This window comes from Rhinolophus sinicus, chromosome 4 (assembly GCF_057876585.1).
Source record: "Rhinolophus sinicus isolate RSI-liver-muscle chromosome 4, RSI-T2T, whole genome shotgun sequence".
Taxonomy (NCBI): domain Eukaryota; kingdom Metazoa; phylum Chordata; class Mammalia; order Chiroptera; family Rhinolophidae; genus Rhinolophus; species Rhinolophus sinicus.
The window spans coordinates 114,242,758-114,269,763 of record NC_142504.1 but is presented as its reverse complement, the minus strand read 5'-3'; the positions used below and the strand labels follow the sequence as shown (position 1 = coordinate 114,269,763).

The 27,006-nt window shown below is 38.3% G+C and overlaps 1 protein-coding gene across 4 annotated transcripts in view; it reads left to right on the top strand.

Moving 5' to 3' along the window:
* NETO1 (neuropilin and tolloid like 1) overlaps window positions 1-10,711 on the top strand; it is a 79,809-nt gene extending 69,098 nt beyond the window's left edge. Inside the window, exons 8-11 of one of the 4 annotated variants that reach the window (XR_012498690.2) lie at window positions 2,131-2,244; window positions 4,344-4,902; window positions 5,873-5,961; window positions 7,224-10,711. Coding sequence is in view for 2 of the 4 variants with exons in the window: in XM_074339844.2 (XP_074195945.1) it covers window positions 2,131-2,244; window positions 4,344-4,902; window positions 5,887-5,947 (734 nt within the window). In the remaining 2 variants the exon portion in view is untranslated. Of the gene's footprint in view, window positions 1-2,130; window positions 2,245-4,343; window positions 4,903-5,872; window positions 5,962-6,802 lie in introns of all 4 variants that reach the window. The other 3 variants (XR_012498689.2, XM_074339844.2, XM_074339843.2) reach the window with 3 other exon arrangements.
* Window positions 10,712-27,006: the final 16,295 nt, after the last annotated feature.

Below are 27,006 nucleotides of genomic sequence, written 5' to 3'. Positions count from 1 at the left end.
ATAATAATAACTGTAAACAGCGAGGATGATTCCAATTACTGACACATTTGCGTGATCATTTGATGTAAAGAAGTATGTCAGGAATGTGATTTATTGGCAGTCCTGGCTTCCCTGTACATTCAAGTCCAACCCCCAATATTTAATGATAAATGATGCTGGGACTGCGATTGGTAGCTTATAAGATATTTTCACAACTACTAAGCAGCAGAAACTGAAATCACATTTGGAGAATTTGGAATTCAATCTCAGTGCTCTTACAAACATACTGTCATATTTCACTCAATTATAGAATGCAAAGTCATTTTTATTTACATGTTCATTTTTAAAAAGTAACCCATCCTATTTAATAGTAATTACAATAATTTTTCCAACTCATTCTAGAAGGTCAATAAATATTTATGCTCTTTTAAAGGTATTCTTTACTTGATGGATAACTGTACTTTCAAAACTACTGCAATTTATTAGGTAATGTGTCTTTTACATTTGTTACTAACGCATTTTGCAGCCACTCTAATCTATTTGCAGGAAACTCCTGTTTGTTCTGTGTGCACATTTTGCCAACACTCATTATCTGCTAAACAGCCTGTATCAGCTCGACAAAAGCCACTGTGATTGACTTCAGAAATTCAAATTTAGTGTCTTACAAAAAAAGCACATTTTTGTGATAATATATTGCGTTGCGTCATTAAGTTTTACATTATAAAAGGTTTATAGGATGCTTAACAAATCACTAGCCCAATAAAATGTTAAACATAAGACTTTTCAAAATGACTATTGCACATTTTGTACTCTCTAGTTCTAAATTTTTTTTTCCAACATGACTGTTATGTTTTTGTTTTTGTTTTTTTGTTTGTTCTTTTTTTTTTTTTTTTTTACTTTTTAACCAGGGATCTAAAGTGAAACCAAGCTGAGGGAAGAAGAAACTCTGTTCTTCTGGAAAAGGGGTGGGGGAAGGGCCCCGAGAGCTGTAAGGACCCGTTTCTCTTGAGTTGGCTCTATCTTTGCTGTGCTCTTTGATTTTCAAGCCTTGAGTGTTTGTTTCCTTATTTTAAGGATTCCTCTAGGAGTATTAAAATATATTAAATTGTCTCATGCAAAGTAGCTTCCTGACAATTTTGATTAATATCGAAAATACAGTTGACCCTTGAACAAAATGGGGGTTAAAGGCGCCCGACCCCCCACACACAATTTTTATGAGATACGTGGGATGATTACCAAGGTAAAAACAAAAGTTAACTTTAAAGGACTGTCTGTCAACTATAAACCCTAATGCAGTATTACTTTAGAGACGGATTATTCTAAATATCCTGTTACTGTGATAATGAAAGAAATAATGTTTTCCTAATATCAAAGTTACATCTAACATTTTACTTTGCTATATTAAATTCTTCACTATTTCTTATGTTTATGTAGCTAAATTATACACCTTCCTGGGGTTCTTATTTTACCTCCCAGCCCCCTAAATGCATTGTAATATGGAGATCATGGACCATTGTACCTGAAGTTCCTAGAATGTGTGAAATGCATTCAAAATAGGCTAATTTCATCACCATATATATGTTAAATGTTGATGGGAATAATATATAGTTTTCTTATGTTTATCAGGATTATTTTTCTCCCGTTCTGAATTTCCATGACATTCTTTGTCTTTTTCATATGCTTAAATAATGTTATGGGTTTCATTTGATATATACCTTCTTCATTAGTATTGTGTAAGCATAGACTTTTCAGAAGCATTTAAATTAAGTCTTTTTGCACAGGACAACTAAATATGTACAGACCGAATGTGAAGTATAATGTGCATGTGATAGGCACTTATGTTTTGCTAACTGAATGCACTGAGTAAAAAAAACAGAACAGAACCGAATGGATAATGTACTTCATTTTTATGCTGGAGCTTTCCCGTGCCTGGTTTACAAGCCACACATCTCGAGAGGAACACCAGCTCTGTTAGTAACACAAGAAATAATTACCACCACGCCACCACTTCTGAAAACGTAATGTCAGCTGGTTTATCTCAGTTGGGCGGCAAATTATCATTGTGATCTTTGTGTTTTTAGATTTGCAATGTGAATGGCTTGCTACTGAACATCCCCTGTAACTCCTTTGTCTTTTTCTTTTGGCTTTTAGCTCCCTGTGAAGGCAACACATTCTTTTGCCACAGTAACATGTGCATTAACAATACACTGGTGTGCAATGGACTCCAGAACTGTGTGTATCCTTGGGATGAAAATCATTGTAAAGGTAATGATTCATCCTTGAAATTTGCAAAATTCCCTGCCTGGAGGTGGGGAGGACGTTTATGCCAATGTTTATGTGGATCAGATAGCCTTAAAGATAGAGTATAGAGTGGCTTTTATGAACTTTGTGTGTGTTTTATAATCCATTGGTAAGCCTTTTTTTTTTTTTTGCCATCACTACGGCTGTAACTGAAAGTTTCTCATTCATTCACGCACAGTGAACCATCCTTAACCCTTGAAGGCTCATTAAAGACATCTCCGTGGGGCCATGGAGAGGCAACGGGAGCTTTCAGTGCAGAGCAGTTTCCTGTCACACCGGGTGCCCTGAATCTGTGGTGGCATCTGCCATTATTCCACTTTGTCATCACTGAACGGGGCCTGTGTACTCTGGAGAGAGCGTACTGAAGGCATGTGTGTGCTTTCAAGTACTTCCAGCCACTTAAACTCAGCTTCAATTTGGTACCTAAATGCTTTGCTTCCTTTCTGATGAAAACAGTTTGCAAAGTCCTGCTCCCTCCTGCAGCCTGTAAAGAGTCTGGTTCTGTAGACGTTGAGCTTGGCTTGGGTAGAAATGTTGCATGTGTTCGTAAAGTTGAAAATACCAGCCATACTCTTTTATTCAGATATAATGAGAACCAACTGGCAAAGGAAAAGAAACAGGCAGAGAACTCTTTCATGCTTCAAGTCCAGTATTCCCTATTCCAACACCTCCTGTGGGCAGAAGCACATAGGCAACGCACAGCAGCCGTGGTCCATACAGTGTGTAAGAGGGGCAGATCTGGCCCAGATATATGAAGGCAGGACGTGAGCACCATCCATTTTGTGTCCAAGGAGCCACTTTGCAATGGATGGGAAATTAAATGTGTTGTGAAGAATCTCACTACAGCACTGTGAATTTCCATTGTGTTGAGCATGTCCACACTGGGTGCCAAACAATGTAGCTTTCTTCAGGGAAAGCTGTAGTGCTCTCTGTCCTTCTGGGCTGTCTCTCTTCATGGGCAGACCCTCCTGCACCGCAGCTCTGGGGGAAGGGGGAGCAGGGACAGTGGCGCCCCTCTCTCAGTCACATCTCGTCTTCTCAGCTGGCTTCCAGATGCTTCCACTGGATGAAGGAGCTGGGACCAGTGTGACAGGCCTCCATTCTCAGCCCTCTGCCCCTGAATTAGAGCCTCTGTCCTACCTGTTGGGCTGGTGGGGGAAGGGAGCCCCCATATCTCAGCCACCCCTGCTTGGAATTGAGCATTTGCAGTATGGATGGGAGGTGAGGAATGCTACCGGCTTGCCCCTCAGGGGAGGCCCTGTAGCTGCAGGCTGGAGCTGTGGGGAGAGGCAGCCAGCGTTATCTGGAGTCTCCCTGAGGACAGCTTTTATCATGATGAATTGGGGCTGGTGAGAGCTTAAATGCGACAATTATGGTTCTTCAAGAAATGTGGGAGATTTATTATTATTATTATTATTATTATTATTATTATTATTATTAAATGTACCTTCCTGTGCTGTGTGCCAGTAGGATAATTTCTCAGGCTTTAAATGGCTGGGACTTTTAAACATAATTTTTTACCACTTATGGTTGTGTCACAGGGGAAAATGCCCAGATGCCTTTGAGCCACCATTCCAGAAATGTCTGTCGTAAAGTTTAGTTACCTTTTGGGTTCAGAATATTATTCTTGCTTTCACTTCAGTTATCCACATCAGGAATAAATTCACAACAATATAGGTGGAGTCATGCTCCCAGTAGTGGAGTTTGGAGGTTTTCTTTACACCTGTGAGAAGAAAAAGACTTTACTGCTTTTAAAATGAAGAGATCCTTTGCAGATGTCATTCAAAAGGTGTTAGAAGACCTTCTCCCAACAAACATTTACATTTAAAGCAGGAATGCTGGGCAATGGGAGGGCTGTGTCAAGGCTAGACGACAGGGTCATTGTGAAAAGCGAAAATTTGGGTTCATTTGTAAAGATTTGTTCGTGCTGCTCTGAGCCTGTAAAAATTCTGTGCTTAGCCTGTTGCATCTTAAAGTTCTCGGTCCGCGCTCTGACTCCCATATTAATGCGTGGTGGGTTGTGTCTTGTTCTCTCTGTTGTTTTCACTCCCCTCGACCTGTAGAAAAGAGGAAAACCAGCCTGCTGGACCAGCTGAGCAACACCAGTGGGACGGTCATTGGCGTGACTTCCTGCATTGTGATCATCCTTATTATCGTTTCTGTCATTGTGCAGATCAAACAGCCTCGTAAAAAATATGTCCACAGGAAGCCGGACTGTGACCAGACGGTTTTCCAGGAGGTGTTTGAGCCTCCCCATTACGAGCTGTGCACCCTCAGAGGGACAGCGGCCACCGCGGACTTTGCCCATGTGGCAGATGACTTTGAAAACTACCACAAACTGCGGAGGTCGTCTTCCAAATGCATCCATGACCATCACTGTGGATCACAGCTGTCCAGCGCGAAAGGCAGCCGCAGCAACCTCAGCACAAGAGACGCGTCTGTCCTGGCAGAGATGCCCCCCCAGCCCGCCAAGCCCCTCGTCCCGCCCACGAACCGAAGAAACATCCTTGTCATGAAACACAACTACTCGCAAGAGGCCGCCGCGGCCTGTGACATCGACGAGATCGAGGAGGTGCCCACCACCAGTCACAGGCTGTCGCGACACGACAGAGCCGTCCAGCGGTCAGTATCAGTCGATTTCTTGATGACAACCATAACCTGAGGACAGAAATGCTTCCAGAACCTTGTGTTCTATTTGGTCTTCACATTTCAGTTTCTCTTTTGATTAATGATTTCAACCATAGTGTCTCGACTTTGTCCCTCTTCTTTTTCCCGTTTCAGTGCTCTCTCCATACGCTTTCGAAATCTCATCCATGTATGTGTATGTGTGTGAGCACACAGACCAAAGATACTTATTTCTATGCATACGTAATATGCATTTCTACAGAAACTATGGTTTTAGTTTATATCACAGATCTGCATTGCAAATTTCCATCCACATGCTCACAAGTGTTGTCCCAATCAGTATTTATATCTTTTAATAGATGAAATGATATTTTGAAATAGTTGCCTTACCGAGGTGGTTAACCCCATCTTGTTGAATAATTTTAAAGTAGAAATAGCATATTTTGCAATATAATGTATTATATTTTTGGTATGAAATGAAAATACTTTTTTCCACATATCATGGAATAGTTAGTTATATTACAAATTGCATAGGACAGCATGCTATGCTAAATGCTTGATATTTATATTGAAATGTAGCAAACATTAGTAGAAACATTTAATTCATTTTCCTTTTAATATAGAGACAATATTATCTGCATTATATTAGTAGCCCTAAAATGAGTTAAAAAAAGGAGGAACGAAAATTTAAGTTTAGGGAAACAGTTATTTTAAATCCCCAAGTCCAGTCTATTTATGTCTTGTTTTGCATGTTCACTAGCAAGTAGTTTGTTTTGTAAATGTACATACTTTTCCGATTCATCATCCATCCTCAAAACCTAAAATATTTCAGTTGATTTGATATTTTTGCATGCTGATATCAAAAATATATTTCCATAGTTTTATGAATTTTTAGGAATGCTTTTAAGTAATGACTTGTGTGCATATTTATTTTTGTGTGCAAATATTACTTTGTTGAATGAAATAGCCGTAACGTTCCAGGTTCTGCCTCATTGGGTCTCTAAGCAAACATGAATCTGAATACAACACAACTAGGGTCTAAAAAGAAAATTCAAGGTAAGCAAATGCCCTCAGTCCCTTCTCCCACTTTGTTCTATTCTGTTTTGTTTTGTTTTGTTTTGTTGCACTCGTCTTGTATTCTTTTAGGGAATGGGTTCTTTATTCATTATTTCCTGTGATACGTGTTTTATAACCTTTCATGACGAGAGATATAATGAATTCAATGCTGATGGAAGATGATTCTTAGTACATGTGTGTTTAAAATAAATGTGAATATTCTCACCATGAAGCATGGTGCTACAGTGTTAGTAAAAAGATGTTCAATTAACGAGTTAAATTTTATATGTGTTAAGGCAAAGATACAAAAATTAGTGACCTCTTCCAAGCAATAGCAGAAGAAACCTAAGGTTTTCATAATTTAAAAAATTGAATATTGTCTCAATATAATTGAAGTCAATACATAAAATTGATAATAATTTTATTGATTTAATTTGGCAACATTTCACTCCAAACTCATACACTAAGTGTTCACTGGTTCTTCTCCAATGTGTGCACTCTTATTTTTGCATGACTATGTAGGTTATTTCATCAAAATTAATGCAGCATGTTACGTTGGATGCTTGTAATGTGGAGCGTGTCATAAGTACCAGTTGTCTGTGTGTACCTCTAATTTGTCGCTGGGTATCGTAATGGCTTTACTTTTAGCATTTGATAGTCCATACCTATATTAGACTAATTTGTCCCCAGTGAAATTTGCTTGACAGCTAATCTCTTTAAAACTCCTCTGACCTATGAACTAGGTGAATGCTATTCCATGCTCTATATTACCTTGATACATTGGTGTATTTGTATGCATTTTTCAACGGGAGAAAATGTTTTAACTGTGTTTTATTTTCAGAGAAGAACTATTTATACAAACATGGGGACTGTGAAAAGAAAATTCTATAGTGAATTGTGAAAAGTGGACATATTTCTAAATTCATTCCACTGCCTTTATCCCAACTTAAGAATTACAGACATTTGTTATTTCTTCAGCAAGACACCCCCGCTGCACAATGACTTGTTCATTTCCTAATTTGGTTGCTGGCCACCAAGTGCTCCTTAGTATTTAAATACATTTTGAGATTTACTGGAAACTTGAAGAAGAAATTAGTTCCTGATTAAGACTACCCCGACTTTATTTTTGCTGTCGGTTTCACTTTGTTTCTATGTTGTTTTTCGTCTCTGTTATATAGTTGTACATTGTGTGATCTGTGAAAAAAAAAACCCACGATTTTGGATGAACTTTGCATTACATGTACACTGTTTTCATTATATAGACTGCTTGAGAATAGTGCGTTCCTGAGTGATTTTGAACATGCTACAGTGAAAAGTGAAAATATGGACCCTGGAAACACCAGCTAGAGGTCTTACGGACTATAACATCTGTTATTGTGTTATGATTAAGTGCAGCCAAAAGTGACAAGTAAAATTACTAGTTTGCAATAAGAACAATCTCAGTTTTTTGGTCTTTCCTATATACCCTCAGTTTCTTTTTTGTTTCTTATCAAAGGAAAATGCCAGTTTCAGAAATAGTTTTTGAAATCAGGTATTTTACCATTTATACCCTTCAATAGAAATGTGTTTTTTTCGTTTTTTTTTTTTTTTTTTTTGATTGAGCACTTAGCAATATGATTGAATTGACAGTTTGAGAAAATACCCTGCATGTCAGTTCTGGATATTTCAGTTGGAAAAATATCCTTTTTATTAGACACATTGTAAAAAGCATGCATCCTCGAATACTACTGTTACTCTTCCATTTCTTTGTGTCATATGCTTGCTACTTGTAACTTTTTATATAAAGATATATAAAAATGTATAATAATTTCCTAATTTGAGTTAAGAGAAATGTTTTCTTCTATTAGAGTGATAAAAAATACTGACTTACATAAGTCCACACTTTATATCAACTCTTTCCACAATTTAAGCTACAGGACATCCTTTAGCATTGAGGCTTATATCTCCAAAATTTTATGGAATATGTTTTTGTTTTAGAATAGGAGAGTCTTTTTTAAATGCTTTAAAATCACAGTCCATTTTATAACCCACACCACACCATTCTGAGTTGTTCTTATACTAAAGGCACATATGATACCTGAAATCTCACTAATTAAGATGTGTTTAAATATAAATAAAGTCAAATCATATATTTAGTTGCTGTTGAATTATATACACACTCTATAAAGTTTTATTTAGTGATTGGGTACTTTTAAAATATTGAATGTGCATTCTTAGAAAATAAATTTTAAAAATCAGAATTACTATTAATCTGCTTGCCACCATTTCCAAAACTGCTGAATTCTACAGAATTCTGTCCTTCAAACAGTAAAGCAATCTTGTCCATCACAACTCAGACCTTATATCTCAAGCAGGCTTTACAAACCGAACAGATGAATTACCCACACACATCCCTGTTAAGAATTCAGTTTCCTATGTCACAAAAACAAATAAATGGAAAAGAAAAGAAAATTTTAGTGATAGAAAAACTAAAGGATCATAACCATTCTGAATAGTCTATATTGAAAAAATGTCAAGCTACAGAAATAATCATTCTCATGAATTTGATAAACCGGTAAATAGAAAAAAAAAATCGAACATATTATAATAAAGAAAGATTATGTTTTTATTTTGCTACATATTTTTATATACATTGCTCATTAAAATTAGCCTTTTTAAATTGATTTGACAGATTTATTTATTATCATACCTACTTTTATGCTCTTTAATTCAAAGTTGATGCATCTGCATCCAAAGATAGTTTCTTTGAAATGATTAACCATATTTTATATTAATTTATTTAGAAGTCTTCATAGGGTCCTTTACACTTTGAATGAATGATCTCAAAAAAGTATGATGTACATGACAAGACTCTTTATAACAGTAGAAAGACAGGTAAATAAATTAGGTGAACAACTCACAATCACTTATTCTGTAGGAGTCTACAAGCCTTCCATCTCCTCCAGTTCTTCCTAAATATACAGAATTCTTCTGATTTGCTGCTTCACTGCTTAAAAGATATTTGCACCAGAACTCCACTAATGGAGACTTAGAAAAAAAAAAAATCCAACTACACTAAATATAGTGATAAAGATAGATTGCTTACACCTATTAATATATAACAGCTGCATAGGAACACAAAAACATATTTCAAATGAAGAATAGGCCTCCTTTGTGGTAATACGAAGCAGTATTAACAACGGGCATTGGCTGATCAGAAAAGAAGACAGTGATAATGCAGAGGCAGGGTCCTGGGTGTGATCCGTTGTCCGTGGTTTAACTCTGAATGCCAGATCTTGGAAGTGGGGGCTCCAGGATACGTGGGAAATTTTCTTTGGAGGCCTCTAGAGGAGGCTCTTTAAAAGCCAGTATTCAGTATTGAAATCTATCCATATATTGAAAACTCCTATTTATTGACTATATTGGACCATCTGAATATCAACCTTGGGCTTACTTTCAAATGGGGAGACTCTGGTAAGTAAGGAATGAGATGCTTCAAAACTTTCGAGATATTTCAAATCAAATTATTTTAGGAAATAATTATATTTTTGATAAAGTGAGTTCAAATATTACTTACATAAGTGCTTTAGTAATTCCATAAGATGTTTTCAGTGATGTAATTACACACTGTTAGGTAATTTGAAAATAACTGTTTTCATTTTATTTCTGTATGTTTGAATTCACTTTTAAAACCTGGGAGGCCTGTCATTCTGTGCAACACCTACGAAGCCCCGAATTAACCTATTTACTTTTGTCCAAGTGCATTTTGGTTGCTTAATTCAAGGTTGGTATGCTGATTGGGAAATAGGATTTTTTTTTTTTTTACCTGATTTTATACACATGCCATTTTTGTGTATTCTTAGAAAGTAAATTTTAAAAATCAGAATTACTATTAATCTGCTTGCCAACATTTCCAAAACTGCTGAATTCTACAGAATTCTGTCCTTCAAATAGTAAAGCAGTCTTGTCCATCACAACTCAGACCTTATATCTCAAGCAGGCTTTACAAACCGAATAGATGAATTACCCATACACATCCCTGTTAGGAATTCAGTTTCCTATGCCACAAAAACAAATAAATGGAAAAGAAAAGAAAATTTTAGTGACAGAAAAAATAATCATAACCATTCTGAATAGTCTATGTTAAAAAAAAGTCAAGTTACAGAAATATTCTGTATCATATTAAATCGTATTGCAACATAGACATGTAATGTTTGATTTGTCATAATTAACTTACATTTGATTTTGTAATTAAAATGAGGCTAGAAACCTAATTAGAGATTCGTATCTTTGGACTTTTAAATGAGAACAATCCACATTTTAGAGATGCTGGCTTTTCTATTATTTCACTTTTTTTTTTTTCCACTAAAAATATTTCAATGGGTCTGACTCCACAAACTGTTATTCTTGGTGTTTAATAAAGTTAGGTTTTTGACATTATCTGAACATTCATGTAAGCTATTGCATCAACTTTTCCTATAATTTTCTCTTAGGAATTTGAGTTTTCCTCAAATTTGATAGCTTTAAAAAAAAAAAAAATTCCATGAATGGATTTTCCTCAACCTCAGACTATCACACTAAATTGCAAAATATGATACTGATTCTTGTTGCCTTATGAAAGGGATAGCAATTAAGTTATTGGTATTTTGGTGATAAAATAAATAATAGCATTTTATCTTATGAAGTTTGTATATTTCAATGATCAAAATGAGTCCTGTCAGAATCCAGCTCGGGGGAAAGGGAGGTTAAATAAACAAAATCATTAAAATTGTCTGATTCCTGAATGTCTATGATTTCAAAAGTGGGCTTCAGTGTTGTGCGACTTCACTAACTTGAGTGAGTTTTTGTGTCATGCCCACTGCACACACACCTTTTCCTCCCTTTGCTCATTTCCGTTTATGACACTCATGAGACAGAGGTCCCAGCCAAGAAGTTGTTAAGTAGATGAAAGTAAAATAAATAAAACTTAAATTAATTATTAATATCTTATCCACTCTTAGCCATATTGATAACCTTATGGATACCTTATTCATATCTTATCCATTCAACCTTAAGGTTGAATAAAGTAGCAAAATTATATTGTTCAAATAGCCAGAGATGTGATTTCATAAAAAAAAAAAAAAAAAAAAAAGTCCTGTTCCATAAATCTGAGGCCCTTTGTTAATAAAGAATTATCCTGATCATTTTATTAATGAGTTTGCTTAAGTTGTATTATGGATATCTTTTAACTGAATTATTCAAACAAATCACACAGGGTAATGAAAATAAATACAGATTACTGATGTCAGACGCTCCTGGTCAATCTCATTATTAAGATTATTTGAACCCTGAAGTCTACGATTTCAAAAGAATATTATAATATACTTTTATAGTATAAAAGTATATTATGGCCTATGGTCCTGTACTTCCTTGTGTGTTATTACAGAAGTGAACAACTCATAATACATCTTTAATTCCTTCGAGGTGCAAATAATAAACTTGACCTGCTTCAGACTGATATCATTGACTAGCGTTGGTTTCTAGAAGTTTCTTTTTCCTTCTCCAGTGTTATCGTGTAAACCATTTCTGAAATTCATGATTATTGTGCAGCCAACATGCTCTTACTTATCCCCAACTCTTACCACCTCTACAAACTCAGACTCTGAAGCATGTTAGTTTACATTGGTTCATTCTTTGAAAAAATATTATTCTTTTGCCCAGGAGGGCACATTCATAGTCACAGATATAGGCAACAAATGTAAAAGTGACCAGAAAACATAAGCAGTGAATTGCTTGAAGTACATATCAGTTCAGTACACTTAGAAACCATGGGTCTTTCTAGATTATTTGTTTCTCACAGATGCTACCTTTATGAATATGTCTTTAAAAAAAAAAAAAATTACCCTTGAAAAGGCACCTTTTCCAGGTAGATCATTATTGTTAAGATGTAGCCTATGAACACATTTTTATATAATATACTTGCCCAATTTTCTGAAAGGACAGTCTTCGTGTGATAACCAGATTAATTATTTAACTAGTTAATTGATTAATATTAACTGAGAATATTAAAGTATTTTATAAAATGTTAATGCACTTGGAAGGAGATGCGTACTCTCTCTCCTTTTCTCGAGCCTGCCTCTTTCTCCCAGCTCCACTGAGACTTTTCTAAACCAGATAGGTATTTTCTGACCTGATGCTTATTTTTCAGTCACTTGTATAGACATCATTTTTTAGGGACGGTGCTAGTTGGTAAAACATGATATCTCACCTGCCAATCACCCCTGCTCGGAATTGCCAGGGCTGGGACTGTGCAAACTAGTATGTCCTTTGCTGCTGAATCCGGTTCAGCTCTCATCACAGAGGGTAATAGAGGAAACTGGAAGACGCATGAGGACGAAAAGGACTTGCTTTGTTGTTTGCTTCCGTTCCTGACAGCATCGTCTTTCAAATTGAACAGCAGCCTCCAGCTTCTTTTAGCACTCAGGGACCATGCTTCATGCCTTCAGAGCTATTGGCTCTTGTGTGCCCTCCTCTGAGCTCTGAGCCCTGCGTTTGCAGGACATCTTCTCGATTCCAGATCCTGGAAACCCCAACTATTCCCATTGCTTCCTCGGTCCTAGGGCTGGTCAGGCTTCGTAAGAACTTATCATCCTTGTTTCACCTCCTTATTCCCTGTCGTCTCTCCAGCCTTTCAACCTGGGGAACAGAATCCCTTTATCTGTGGATGTACCTACTGTGTTTCCCCGAAAATAAGACCTAGCTGGATCATCAGCTCTAATGAGTCTTTTGGAGCAAAAATTAAATAAGACCTGGCCTTACCTTATAGTAAAATAAGACTGGGTCTTTGTGGGGACAGAGCCAGGAGTGCAGGTTCCAAGCTCTCGGCCTCAAGTGGAAAGGTGTTGACTCAGGTAGTAAATGGCCAACTGTGATTGGATGGCCATCAGCTGTGGCTAGGTGGCCGTCAGCTGTAACCAGTGAGCCATTGGCCACTAATATAACTGCCACAGAAAATGGGGGCTAGCAAGAAGATGGTGGCTGAGCTAGCAAGAGCGGATTGCAGAGAGGCGGATGCCGCCAGCGAGAATATAGTGGTATGACTCCTCTACCTATGGCTCTGTGGGTGTTCCTGTTTGGCCTCACCATGTCCTGCATTCTTATGTGGGGAGCGGGACTAGAGACCCCGCCTGACACCCTGCATGACAGTCTTATTTTAATTTCTGCTCCAAAAGATGCATTAGAGCTGATGGTCTGGTTAGGTCTTATTTTTGGGGAAACACGGTAGTATGTTTTCTGTTTTACTGGCCAGTGGATTATGATGGATTTTAACTGGGATTTTTTGTTAAGTGCCTTTTTAAATTCTTCCCTGAAATTCTGTTGCTTAACTTATGAAACGTTGCCTAATTCAATTTCACATGATAAAAAAGTATGTGGCTAAATTATTTCTGGAATATTAGTTCTATAGCATGAGCTATTAAATTTGGTATAACTACAATATATATGTTTATAATAAGCATAAATTCTCATGGTGATTTAAATGGTATAGCATTTATAGTATTAAAATGACATGGAAATGAAAAAGCATGGGTCCTCTTTCTAATTTATATGCCTGACCTGGCCAGCTGTAGGCAATTTCTTAATTTATTTATGTGGACCGTAATCAGTTCTTGCAGATTTCTCAATTTTACTTGATTCTCTAAATTAAAATCCTTTCCAGAATGGCAGGATTGTATGGACATACAGATGCCTTCACCAGAGCCCGGAAACCGGCCCTTGTCTGTTAGACGTTGCAGAGCATTTCCTGGAGCGTTAACAACTTAAATTCTAACTAATCAGCCATGGGTTTGGAAAGTTAAAATCTTATCACTTCACTTTTTCACAGGGAATGACTTCAGATCTGATCACCTGATAAGAATTTTAATCTTTCTAAAGTCAACCACCGTCCAACTTTTATCTCAAGGGAACCCGGAGACAAGGAAATGTGGCTGATAGGTCAATGGAGCAATTTTGACTCAGTCAGTGGTTTGTTTAAACTGTGGTTTCCTGATTACACCGGGGTAACACCTATTTTTCTGGCTTAATCAGATGAAACCATAGTTTGTTTTGATGGACTCATTTCATACCCCCTAAAAAAAATTATCCATATTACGTTAATGTGGATTTTTACCAGAACACCTCATATGTGTATATTCCTGTTTTCCTAGCAAATTTGGTTATTTCTTAAGGCACACGGAAAAGAATGGGTTCTATCTGAAAAAAGAAATAACCAGCAAAACAGTAGCTCTGCATTGCAACCCAGGTGTATAGCACAGTGGTTAGCCATTTATGTAATATATGCAGCGATCCCCCTGAATAGTCTGGTACCCACCTGGCACCACACATAGTTACTACATTATTGATTATTTCTGAAGAACAACAATGGTCATTGGGTGGAACACCCTTGAAGTTTAAAAACTTATATATTGCGATAATTTCACTTAATTCTACCCTGTTGACTATATGTGGGGGGAGGGGAGGAAGGAAGACATCAGAGAAACAATTAGTGTGCACAAAGAAGCCTGCAGAAATAACAAGGTGAATGCTTACCCTAATTGCTTGTGGGGACAGAGTCAGGAGTGCAGTTTCCAGGCTCTCGGCCTCACGTGGAAAGGTACTCACTCGGGTAGTAAATGGCCATCAACTGTGATTGCATGGCCATCAGCTGTGGCTAGTTGGTCATCAGCTGTAACCAGTGAGCCATTGGCCAGTAATATAACTGCTGTGGCTATGCTAGCAGAAAATGGGGGGCTAGCAAGAAGATGGTGGCTGAGCCTGCAAGCAGCAGCGGAGTGTGGAGTGCGGTTGGCAGAGAAGCAGACAGCAAGTAGCAGATCCTGTGGCTCCTGCCTCCTGTGTCTCCAACCCAGCTGCCAGCGAGACTATAGTGGTATGACTCCCCTATCTATCTATCCTTTTTGGCCTCACGATGTCCTGCGTTCTTATGTGGGGAGCAGGACCAGAGACCCCGCAGGACGCCCCGCACACCTACTTTTACATGTCAAGTAGTGCTGTATGGAGAAAAGCAATGACATGTATTGGTCCTGTCCTCAGTTGGATTATACCCACATATACAAAAGGATTTTAGCATCATCAAAACAAATAGTAGTGATATTCTTATCCATACCTAGGAATGAGACTAAGGGTTTAATATGCTGATGATGACTTTGGTGTATTATATATTGACTATATATTTTTTTAAATTTTGTACTCCACAGAATACACTTCACTTTTTATTATTAATTTGGCTGCCATTTATTTAGCATATGAAGTTGGAGCCCATTGAGCTCATAAGAAATTATGTACTTTTGTAATAGGTAAAGTATTGCGAGAATATGAAAATAATGCGTTCGGGTAAGCATATATTTTAAAAGTCTGGATTTTTCTATTGTAGATCGTAAAGATCTTACCATGGGCCAAGTGGTAGCGTATTCAGTGATTTATGGTGGAAAACAAACAGCGTCTCATGTGCTGAGTGTGGAAACCGAAACGTATAAAATGATAGCACCGTCAGTGGTGCTGTCATAAAGATTAATCTGAGGAAGTCCTTTGAAAACAAAACCTGCCATTAAATGCTCTATGTAATTAACATGAGCTTCAGCCCCATCGATCAGCATCCGCTAAATCGTGATTAATGAAGACGAATGGGTTGCTCGCCACTACAGGTGCTACTTATTCCTGTTGTCTCTGTGTCTCTGAGGGATAAGAGAACATTTATCCATAATTGTGCTGCGGATTTATTACTGTTGGAATGACTATCAATGTCCACACAAATACATTAGCGTTCGACTCAATCATCTGATCACAAGTGCTAGACACCGTGCTGCAATCTGTGACTAACCAGATTGCAGACACTGTTAGAAGTGAACACTGCTGTGAATGCAAAATGCGACTTATTGGGTATAGTATTTCCAAGAATAGGCTGAAAGAACACTAGGTCTACAAAAGGTAAAGTTAAGGAACATTTCCCACACTGTGTCACAGAGAAAGTATCTGGGGCCCGTTCCCAATGAAGAATATCACCTATAGCGACAACAAAGCCCCCTGGTTTCTGCCTCTTTTACATGAAATGCTCAGTCATGACCGTGAGTGATGACTAATGGCACCAATGCCCAAAAGGAAATGTGTTTGGTGTTTGCCTCCACATAAGTTCAACAGGGTTTTGTCAAGTTTTAATGTATACATTTAAAGAACTACACAACTGTCTTAGAAAAAAACAATTGTGTTTGTGTTCTTGGAAGACTCCTATGTGGGTTACTTAATGTTACAGCTTCTTTAATATCCACTTTTCCTGCTTATCGTCGTTATTTACCCTTCATTCACTGTTACTGGTCATCAGTCAACTCTCAGTACCAAGTGCCTGCATTCCTGTTGGGTGATGCTCACTGGGCACCACTCGGCCCCCCTCGCTGCTGAGATGATCATTAGTCTATGTGCCAACAGTGAGTATAGAAAACAGCCGTTGCTCTGGACTGAGATCTCCGTAGAGGACGGGGACTCTGTATTGCATGTTTGAATTATTCTCTTACATTGTCTAATACAGGCCCAGGAACAGAGCAGGCTATCAGTGTGTATTTGGTGAATGAATGTATAAATTATTCAAATAAAATTGTTAAAATAATAGTTTATGTTTAGGTTTGTGGTTTATTTGTTTTTTCTCATGTCAAGGGGCCATGACCATTTTCAATACTCTATTATGACATCAAGATGGATACTTTTCGCCTTGATGTGTCAAGCCCCAGGGCATGGTTCTGCTTTGACAGTCGGCTTGACGTCAGTAAGATGCAACCCATGAAGGCAATGGCTCCTGCAACAAGCATTTGTTTCTCCTTCAGAGCTGCTCCATGTTTCTCTTTCTGGAGGCCAGTCTGCAGGCAGAGCCCTTATTGGCGACACACTATCCTCACTGGGGAGGAAAAACGAAAGTTGGAGAAAATGCAAGTGATATTTCTGAAGCGTCTGCTTGGTCTGGGCTCATGCCACATTTACTCACATTCTATTGGCTAAAACTGTAACATGGCCAGACCCCAAATCAGTGGGAGGTGTGTAAAATTGTCTAACGAAGAAAGGGGGAGCAAATAGTTGGAGACTATAATACAGTCCAGCTCATCTCTCCATAAAATTGATCCTGTAAAACAAGTATCTTTCAGAAAGTCATCTCTATTTTAACTATAAAATTCAAGGACCATCATTTGTTATTTAAAATGTTGAACTAAAATTAGAGAAATCAGAAAGTTCTTTGACATCCAACACACTGAGTTGAAGCTTTGCAATTATCTGTGAACTTTGTAAGTTTCATGGTTATATATCCTCTGTGCATCTCAGTGTCAGTATATGAATGTATTTTTTAAAAAATGAGTTCAAATACCTACCTTATAGAATTTTTGTGCAAATTACATGATAATTTTAAAAAGTTGCAATGACAGCTCCAGTAGCATTCTCTCTCTCTCTCTCTCTCTCTCTCTCTCTCGCTCTCTCTCGCTCTCTCTCTCTCTCTACCTCCTTTTCCCCTTCTGTCCCTAATCTCTCTTTCTCTTTTTCTTTCTCTAAAACATCTTTATGCTAGAGTAAAGAGTTTCACTGTGTTGTTCAGTAACATTTCACTTTCTGAACTCTATTCTCAGTACTTTTAACAAGAAAACACCACAGCTAACTTGTCACAATCTGGCCTTGGTATTGAAAGCTGGGGCTTGGTTTCCATCTCCACGTCCCTGCTTCACTGTTTTCTCTATTTTCCTTCAGGCAATAATCCATTCTCCCAACCAACAGCAATAGATATAAAAAGGAAGGGTTTTGTTTTTCCTTTTTAACTCTAGAAAGCTCATAGGTCACTGTCATCCCTTCACTCATTTCCTGAATCCTTCTTCAGAAGAAAGGTATTGAGAAACTTGTTAGTATCATTACTGGCAGCAAGAAACTCAACTTTTCAATTTCGTTCTTAAAGAATCTCTCATGTCTCCCACCCACATTCTTTCAAAGCAATACAGTGACTGTACTGTCTTCCAACTTGAGATAATTTGATTGCTCCTGAAATGAATCTAAACTGAAATCAAAATACTAACGTTTAATGAATCAATTAATTAAACTGTACACATTGACTTTACCCAGTTTCATGACAATTGGTTGCTATGCTGTAGTGTTCCTCAGGCTCTTAGTAAAAATCAAGAGTTTATTAATTTGACTTTTAACCAGCAGCAACAAAAAATAAATCTTTATGGTGAGAATCGAAAGTGTTATAATGTATATGTAATTATATATGTACCTATTATATAGAATAAAGTTTTGCAGTGCCATAATTTAATTGTGCTCCTGTAAAAGCTTTCTCATTTTTATATTTCAAAAAATATTTATGTGTCCACTTAATCCTTTAATCATGGTTTCATGTATTAAATGAATATTTATGGTTACAGTTTTTGTGCCAGAGACCTATATTGGGACCCTGAAATTTAAATATGAACATTTTCTCACATGGAAGACAAGTCAGCAGAGAATTTGTGTATCACAGATTCAAGCTATATAGAATTACAAATGTAAGGATATTTATACTTATACTGCTTAATGCAAGTGTAAATGGAATATTGTGAAAGCAGCCACTTCCCTAAGAAAGTGAAAAAGATATGATCCTACATGTCTGATATTGATCTGGTGGTTTTGGATCCTTGTGACCTCACAGTGACAACCACCTTCTCTGGAAGAGGCTGGGTGCAAGTGTGGTTTGCCTGGTTACAAAGCCTATGCCACTTACGTGACACTTAAGCTGGGAGTCAAAGGAAAATTAGGATTTTCCATGAGAGGAGCCTTGCCAAGGGCCTTCCAGGGATGGAGACGGCTGCTAGGGTTATAAAGTGGACAGAATGTTCCAGATGCTCTGCCTGACAGGTGAGACGTGGAGGCCAGGTGATCTAATTTCCATGGTGATGGTCTCACTCAGCTTTCCATCCTGCAAATTAATAAATCCACTAACCATTCACTCCTGTAATTCAAACTTTGCTGGCACCATGCTAGATCTGGAGAGACAAGGATGAACAAGAAAAGAATGGCCCTGACTCGGAGAGGGTTTAGTCACTAGCAGAGGAAAAGAAACTCATTGAATATTCACACACACACCAATGCAGGGTTGTGGGGAGTTCAGGTTCTTGGAAGTCTGGTGTGAGAAAAGCTACCCTGTTAGAGCAGAAAGCAGAAGTCTAATCAGTGTGGACCAGTGAAATATCAACACTTCTCTTGGCCTCCGAATCCAGAAATTACCTACATTTCTGTCACTTTTACTGGGCCGAGGTTTCTGGATCCACCTTCAAATCACTCCCATGCTCCTAATGCCAACTCTACCTCCTCCACTTGCTCTGAGCCCTTTTAGGGTTTTCTAATGTTTCTTTTAGCTTCAATCGGTTTGGACTGCGGTTGATCAACTTCCAGCAAAACCACGACCTCTTTAAGCATCTTTGAGGTCTCTCTCCCTTCCTTTCTCAGTCTCCACATATAGTATTTCTTGTCCATCGCTGAAATAATTACTGAAATGACTGAAATTCAGACATCTACATTTTCTAATCTGACATCCTAGATCAATTTGCCTTCCTTTTCATGAAGAACATTCGGATCTAAATGTATCTTCGCTGCCGAATTGGCATGTTGGAGGCACGGTTTGCATTACCATGCCTTCTGTTTTAACCTGAGCTCTTCAGGGTCAATCTAGCTCTTTCTTCTGTCACATTGAGTCTTGGCAACCCCATAAGGGGTCAAGGTTTCCCCTGCACTCAGAATATACCTGCCTTAGGAGCCGCATGTGGTCACCCCGCCATCCTGTTCCCACAGACTCAGAGCCATGTACCATAGCACGCCATTGCAATGACAGGTTTTCTTGGTTGTTTCTCTCTGTTGAATTTGAATATTTCAGATGAGGGATGATCTTATTTACATTTTATCAGTGGAACCCGGAACATTTCTGATGCAGATTATATTCATTTAGTGTTTTTAAAATCTGTGAGCAAGAGAAAGTAAACTTTCCTCACCCCAGTCTTAAATAGAAATTTTACTTAGTATTCTAGTCATGATTCCCTGTACTTTTCTTCAAAAATTACTCCTCATTTATTAATAATTGTCATGCATTATGTATGAGGAGACACTTTTTATCAGTTAACCCATCTGAACTGCATTACTGTGAGGGAGGGAATGGTTGGGTCTGTTTGTTTTTCTGTCATACAAGGTGTTGAAGGATGAGCTGGATGTTACAAAGACTTTCTATGTCTTTTAAACCCAAGGGACTGAAACAGTACCCTTCAGGAGGAAAAGCAGTGACTTTAAGTTAAAAATGCTTCCTTTGATAACTAAATTGTTAACCAATATTAATTATCATGATTACATAGGATCATTGGGGTCTTGGAGGTAATAGTGAAAATTGTGGTTTTAGAAAATGCCCATTTTAAGGGACAAGATGAGGCAAAATAGTAAAACTTTAATGTGGAAGTTAGCATATTTAAGTCCTATTTCCTCATTAACTTCTATTTTCTTCAACTCCTGAAATTGTTAGCTTTTATTTTTTGGCAACTTACTCCTGGAACAAATAGAGCCATGGTAGATATAAAGGATACTATTTATTTTTCATAAAAAAAGGCAGTGATTAGTCTTTTAATTAATTTATATTACTAAATGTGTCACACTTCTATTGATCATTTATTACCATTTCTTTTTACCCTTTTTCATTTCCACCCCATCACTGCCTCCCTGCCACCAAAAAAGAAAAAGGAAGGAAGGAAGGAAGGAAGGAAGGAAGGAAGGAAGGAAGGAAGGAAGGAAAAGAAAGAAAGAAGGAAAAAAGAAAGAAAGAAAGGAAAGGAAAGGAAAGGAAAGGAAAGGAAAGGAAAGGAAAGAAAGAAAGAAAGAAAGAAAGAAAGAAAGAAAGAAAGAAAGAAAGAAAGAAAGAAAGAAAGAAAGAAAGAAAGAAAGAAAAGGAAAAAAGATTCTGTGATCCATGCCCCACCATCATCAGGGTTACCATGGACGGCTACACATAATTTGTATAAAATGCATTTTGTGTGTAGTGTACTCTTTTGTCCCTTACCAGGAATATTTATTATTTATATACATTCACAAATAATTGGGGTGATCTCATTGCCGAAACTGCAGTGAGTATTTCTCATTAGTTACTGTCAAGGTGGAACTCCTATCAAGTCTAGATGTAAACCAACATTTTCACATTACTTAACATGGTTTAGTCTTTGCCAACATCTCCCTGCCTTCTCAGTCTTCTTTGGGAATGACAATGGCCAGAAGTGAAGGGGGAGCAGCTCTTTACTTTCTGACAAGAGGAAATGATATCCAATGATCTGCAGAGATCGATGTGGGCCTTTTAATACGTGTACTGAATTGCAGAGAGTGAAGGTCTTGCCTTAGGGAGGAGTGTGTGTGAAGGCTGAGTCATCTGAGAGTCAGCTCCGGCAAGGTGCTGGCGGTAGAGATCAGAAACTCAGGGCCAGAAAAGTCAACTCCACTTCCTCTCGAGACCTTTCCACAGATCAGAGGATACATTTCTTTCTTCTAATTGCTAGTCCCAGGCTGCTTGCATCATCCACAATGTGAATTAGGTCAGGAAGAAACAAGTTAGACCCCAGCGCCTCTGCCAAGCAGCTTTTATTTTCCAAGACCATGCTGTATTCATTCCATACTCACAAAACCTAAAAGGGGAAAATGTCCCTTTAGAAAGAGAAAAGTAATGCTAGCCCTTTTTGGTCATAATGTTATGGAATTTGCTGACTTCTTGAAACATGCAGCGGGAGGTGGCGAACCTCAGGAGACCACTGAGCTGCAGTCCCTTTGGCTTACCGATTATCACCAGTTGACACGGAGCCTTAGGTGTTATTGTCACAGAAGATGAAACACATTCTTTTGGCTTGTGGAGATTTTGGAATTGTTTCATGAAACCAGATGGGTTCTAATTAATGCAGTAGCTGTACACAGCCTACTTCTTTTTATTCCTCATTGGCAACCTGGGATCATTTGGGATTTCCCTAAAGAGTCTATTCCAGGAAACTACCATTTGCATTAATTAATTGTATGGTATGAATAGGGGAACATTTAGAGGGTTGTCCAAATCGAGGTGAGAATGACAAACTCAATTCTCTGCACCTTCAGACTCTTCGAATTTAGGAATTATTTTTGAAAAGTGGAATGATGCCCTAACACCATCTAGAGTCCCTCAGCCTATAGTGTTGTCCCTAGTTCACACTTTTCATTTAATGACAGAATCTCAGTTTTGTCCAGAGCATCAGTGTTGTGTTCACCTCCCCAGCGAGGCATGGCCACACGAACCAGCTCTAGTAGTGATGTAGAAGGAAACATCAGCTGAGGGCAGATTCTGTGATTGCTAGTTTTTGACCAAAAAGAATAGGACTCAGGTGGCCCATAATTTTGATTTTCATTTCTTTCCACTTGGGCTGCAGACATGGTGCCTGAAGTTGAACATGTTATTTGGATTTCCTAAGAACCAATCCCCATGATAAGAGTGGCAGAGCAGAAGAATGGACATAGCCCAGTGCAGAGTGGCCTTGTGCGTCCATGCACTGTTCTGGGCTGGCCTCTGTGACTAAAGACCCGGATACTCAACTTGGCAAATCAGCTCCTCATCGATACTCCAACGAACAATAATTCAGATCTAGTTTGGGTTAAAATATATATTCCATACATGTGAAAACTAAGTGAATAAAGAAGACTTTGCTGAAGAGCTGAGGATCACGAGGAGTGTTTTGTATTGTTAAACCCCAACATACATTCAAAAATCAGAGATTTTTAATTTGGTCTGTCTTCCTGGACTCCACAAAAATAGATATTTTTGTTGACAATTTTCCATGTAAAGTCTGAGGTCCTATCCTTCTTGGGTCTTCTCTCTGCCCTTCAAGTCCTATATCTATATTTTTTATACAACTTCTCTGTGAAAACTTCAAAGCAATTCCCTCTCTTTATCTCAGGAGCTGTAGTTGGATTCCTGCTTTTTGAGGCCATCACACCAACACAAAGCCAGGCTTTCCACCTCAAATGTGTACTAAGGTATTACACGTTGCTTTATATATATTTTTAAAACACTTCCTATTGTTGTTTTGCTAAGAAGAGTATTGGTTCCAGTTATAAGAGGTACGGGTTGTTTTCACTTTGTTATAAGTAAAGGGATAATTTATGTATACATATTAATATGGATTATGTCTAGTTTTGTATTTATAAAAATTGTCTACGTGTGCCTTAGTAATTAAATTGCTACTTCAACGGGGAGAGATAGACTTCATAAATGGCTCCACAAAGATCAGTAGAACCTCAGAAGATTTTGAAGAGACGGCCACAGTTGCACAGCAGGAAACTCAGAGGGTCTAGAAGGCACTTTGGTATGCAATCGTGTATATCTGTGTATCTCCCTGATTTTTCATCTATTAAAGAATAGCACTGTGGTCATTATATGCCTTGAGAGATTAATGAGACCATAAATATAGGCTGTCCGACAACAAAGAAATGCTGTAAAATGGTGGCATTTTCGTTGTTTATTGAGAAAGATGACAAATGTTAGTTTTCAGACTTGTGGACTATAATGTTTTAACCCAACGTAGATCTGAATTTTGATCGCTGCAGTTGGCCTTAAATTTCCATTCTCAGTATACATTCTGTGGAAACGAGCTTTTTATCCCAGGCCATGATAATTACACCGTTGAGCAGCACGTTACTATATGATGATCTCTGCTATAGTATAACACAAAAGGAACAAGTACTCTCAAACAAACACCCAGCATAGCGTTGCTCACATGGGAACCTCCTCACCTAATGCATCACCACCAGCACCCCAACTAGAGGGTAGCTTCGGGGCGACACCTTTAAAGTGGTAGTCCCTTTTGCTACAAGTGAAATCATCTACAGATAGTTACAGTGAGAGAAAACAAGAGAGGTGGTCAGTAACACAGCCGGCAGTGCAGCTGGTGGTTGTTGACCTAAATGAGCAGCCAGAAGCCCACAGAGACACCGAGCAGAATGGAAGCGGCAGGTTTCCGACAGAGATTTCAGAGTTCTTGTACAACCAAGTGCTGTGAGAACCCAGCACTTGTACCCTCTGGAAGGGCTGAGCTTTTGTAGTTTAGAATCAGTGTCAAGGTTACGTTTAGTCCAGAAAGGAGAAATGCATTTGCTTTATGTTATTTTTATTCCAGAAATAATAGACAATAAAAAAAAACAGATAAGAATAAGTCAATGTTTCTCGTGCTTTTTCATTTCTGCAAGAAAGAAAACTCCAGTCATCTTGAAGTTCTTCTATAGTCTTCTGAGTGGGTAAGTGATTTCCCCTCGCCCCCTTTACAATTCAATGATTTGGGCATGAAATACAGATGTGTTGACAGTTGAGGGCTGTATATTGCTTTAGAAAACAATTTGGGATTGAAAATGTCCTTGATGTATCTCTGTGTTCTTCTCACCGTGTGCAACGTTTCTTTCCAATCCTTGTAAAACATTCTGACATGATATGTAGGAAAAAATAGCTTAAGATATGACAACCACTTAGCATTTCATGACTTATTTCTTGAAAGATAAACGTCATGAACGACTGTTAGGTGCAGATATAATTGACCTCTTTTGAAGCAGGGATTTTTTGTGAATGCAATTTTACTAAAAATACTTTTATAACATATAAAACCAGCATTGTGTGATACCATCAAAAATACACTGAAAGACTTCATTGATCTCTTTGAAAAATGCCAAACTTTCCTAGATTTAGACATAACCATATTTTAAAGAGGGCTGAAATTGAGAATAATACATTTTATTACTTATAGTACAAAGTAATTAATCATTAAAATATTTTTCTAATAGCTACTGTTTATTAAGTGCTTACTGTATGCCAGGAATTGTGCTCACCAAGTAGATATTACCCTGCCTAGTACCCACAACAACCCTATGAAATAAGTATTATGATTTTGTCCATTTAAAAAATAAGAGTTCTGAGTCTTAGAAAGATTAAGGGTGTTGCCAAAGGTGACTCTGCTGGGGTTCAACCCACGTAGGTTGAACTCCAAATCTCTTATTCTTAACCATATGGGCAGTCTCCTATAAAACCCTGCCAATGTTTTACTTCCTTATTTCTTTTGAATATAAGACTTTCATCTCTGTGTTTCTGGTTAATACCCTTTTTTATGAAGTGTAACATGGTCTCTGAAATTTATATGATAAGAGGGTGACATTTCAAAGTACTTGTCCTGGATTCCAACAAGATAATTCTACAGAGACACGTCTCTGACTCTGCTCACTATGGCGTTTCTAACTCTGTAGGACCCCCACGGTGCAGTTCTTAATGGGACGAGGCTGGCCGTTTTACCTTAAACCCATGTGTATCTGGTTAAAGACAAAGTCTCAGGAGATGGGCCTGTGATTGTAACTCTCCTCTTCTGACTCAAAAGCCATTAAGTGTTTTCATGTACAATGAGCCGTGTGGGTTTTGCCTCTATTCCGGTTGATGATTTGGGGTTTTCTAGTATAATAACACAACATGAAATTCGTAATCCCTCAAATTTAAGCTAGGCTTGAAAATAACTTCCCCAGAGACTGCAGCTTCATTCTGACTGCAGGTCTCCATCTAGAAAATGGAAATCATCATGCTTAGATATTCCCCAGGGGGATGTTAGGAGTGATTGGTTATAAGGATTTAGCTTATCAACATTATAGATATTTGCTAAAAATCCTTTTACTCTCTGCTCTGCTCTGTCAGAGGGATGGGGGCAGGGATGGGGGAGCGTGTGGGTCTCTTCCATTCTAAGCACTTTATCTTTAAAGAGTTTGAACATTTGCACAAGAGTACACTTAGTGGAAAGCCAGTAGAAGGAAACACATTGCCGAAATAAAAAGGGCTGACTGCCTTAAAATAGACCATTCACTAGTCATTTATTTGTATTTTGTCATCACTGTAATAGTTCCTGCATAGTCTTCCCCCAGTTTCATAAGACTACATCTCTCATCGGCTCCACTGCAACCAGGAAGGGCTCCTGGCTGTTACTCAAACAACACAGCCCGTTTATTCTGCCCGGTCAGCTCTTCCCTGAGACAGACACAGCGCTGTCTCCCTGACTGCAGGTCTCTGCTCAGGGTCATCCTAGCGGAGATGATGGTAGTGACCTCTTGATCTGAAAAAGCACTGCTCATCCTCCTTCGCCCCCGCCGTCAGTCTTTAGCTGTTTACCCTGCCTTATTCTTTCCCAGTGACCGGGCCTTGGCAGCTACAGTCGGTTGTTCTCTCTCATCCCACTCTCTGAAGGTGAGCTCTGCGACAGCAGGGGCGTTGTGCATTTTGTTTGTTACTAACTTCTCAGCACAAACAGGAAGCTGGGAACATGTCAAACATTCACCAAACACATGGTGACCAAGTGGGTAAATGGCGGGGCAGATTGCTGCATTACACGTTCTTCAGGGTATTTCCAGAGGGTCTGATGCTGGTAACTAGGGATGTGGTCTACATGTGCTTTTTGACATTTATAAGGTAGGGAAAGATCCTGTCCTTCAGAAAATCTTACAAAACAACTATCACTTGAGAAAATCAAATTCTAATTTGCGACATAAACATCTGAAGAGAGGGCAACAGGAACATGTTTCTCTGGATTAGTACTGGTTTCTAAGCTCATTCTAAGACATCTCGCAAAATGACTGATGTTTGATGGGGCTCCAGAACGTGTTAGTCTTCCTGCTGCACAGAGCAGGATATGTACATTTTTGTTTAACCAGGAAACCAGCAAATGTGCCAAACCTTTAATTTTTCTCCTTTCAAAGGCTAGCTAATGCACCTCTAGGTACTTCTCAGTTAAAGCTGTATGGATCAAGCTTGTTTTTGGAATAGTTTCTGTTTTACTGGTGGCCCCGCATGGTTTTGCTTGTGTGAGTCTGGCTTACCTGCTGCACAGAGTATCTGGGAGACTGTTAGATAATATTGAAGAAAGCTGCACTGTCGCTGTGCATTGTAACTCATTTGACAAACACAGTGTGCTGCTCTTACCGTAATCAAAATCAATTGATTTTTTCATTGATTATCAGCATCCCATGGGC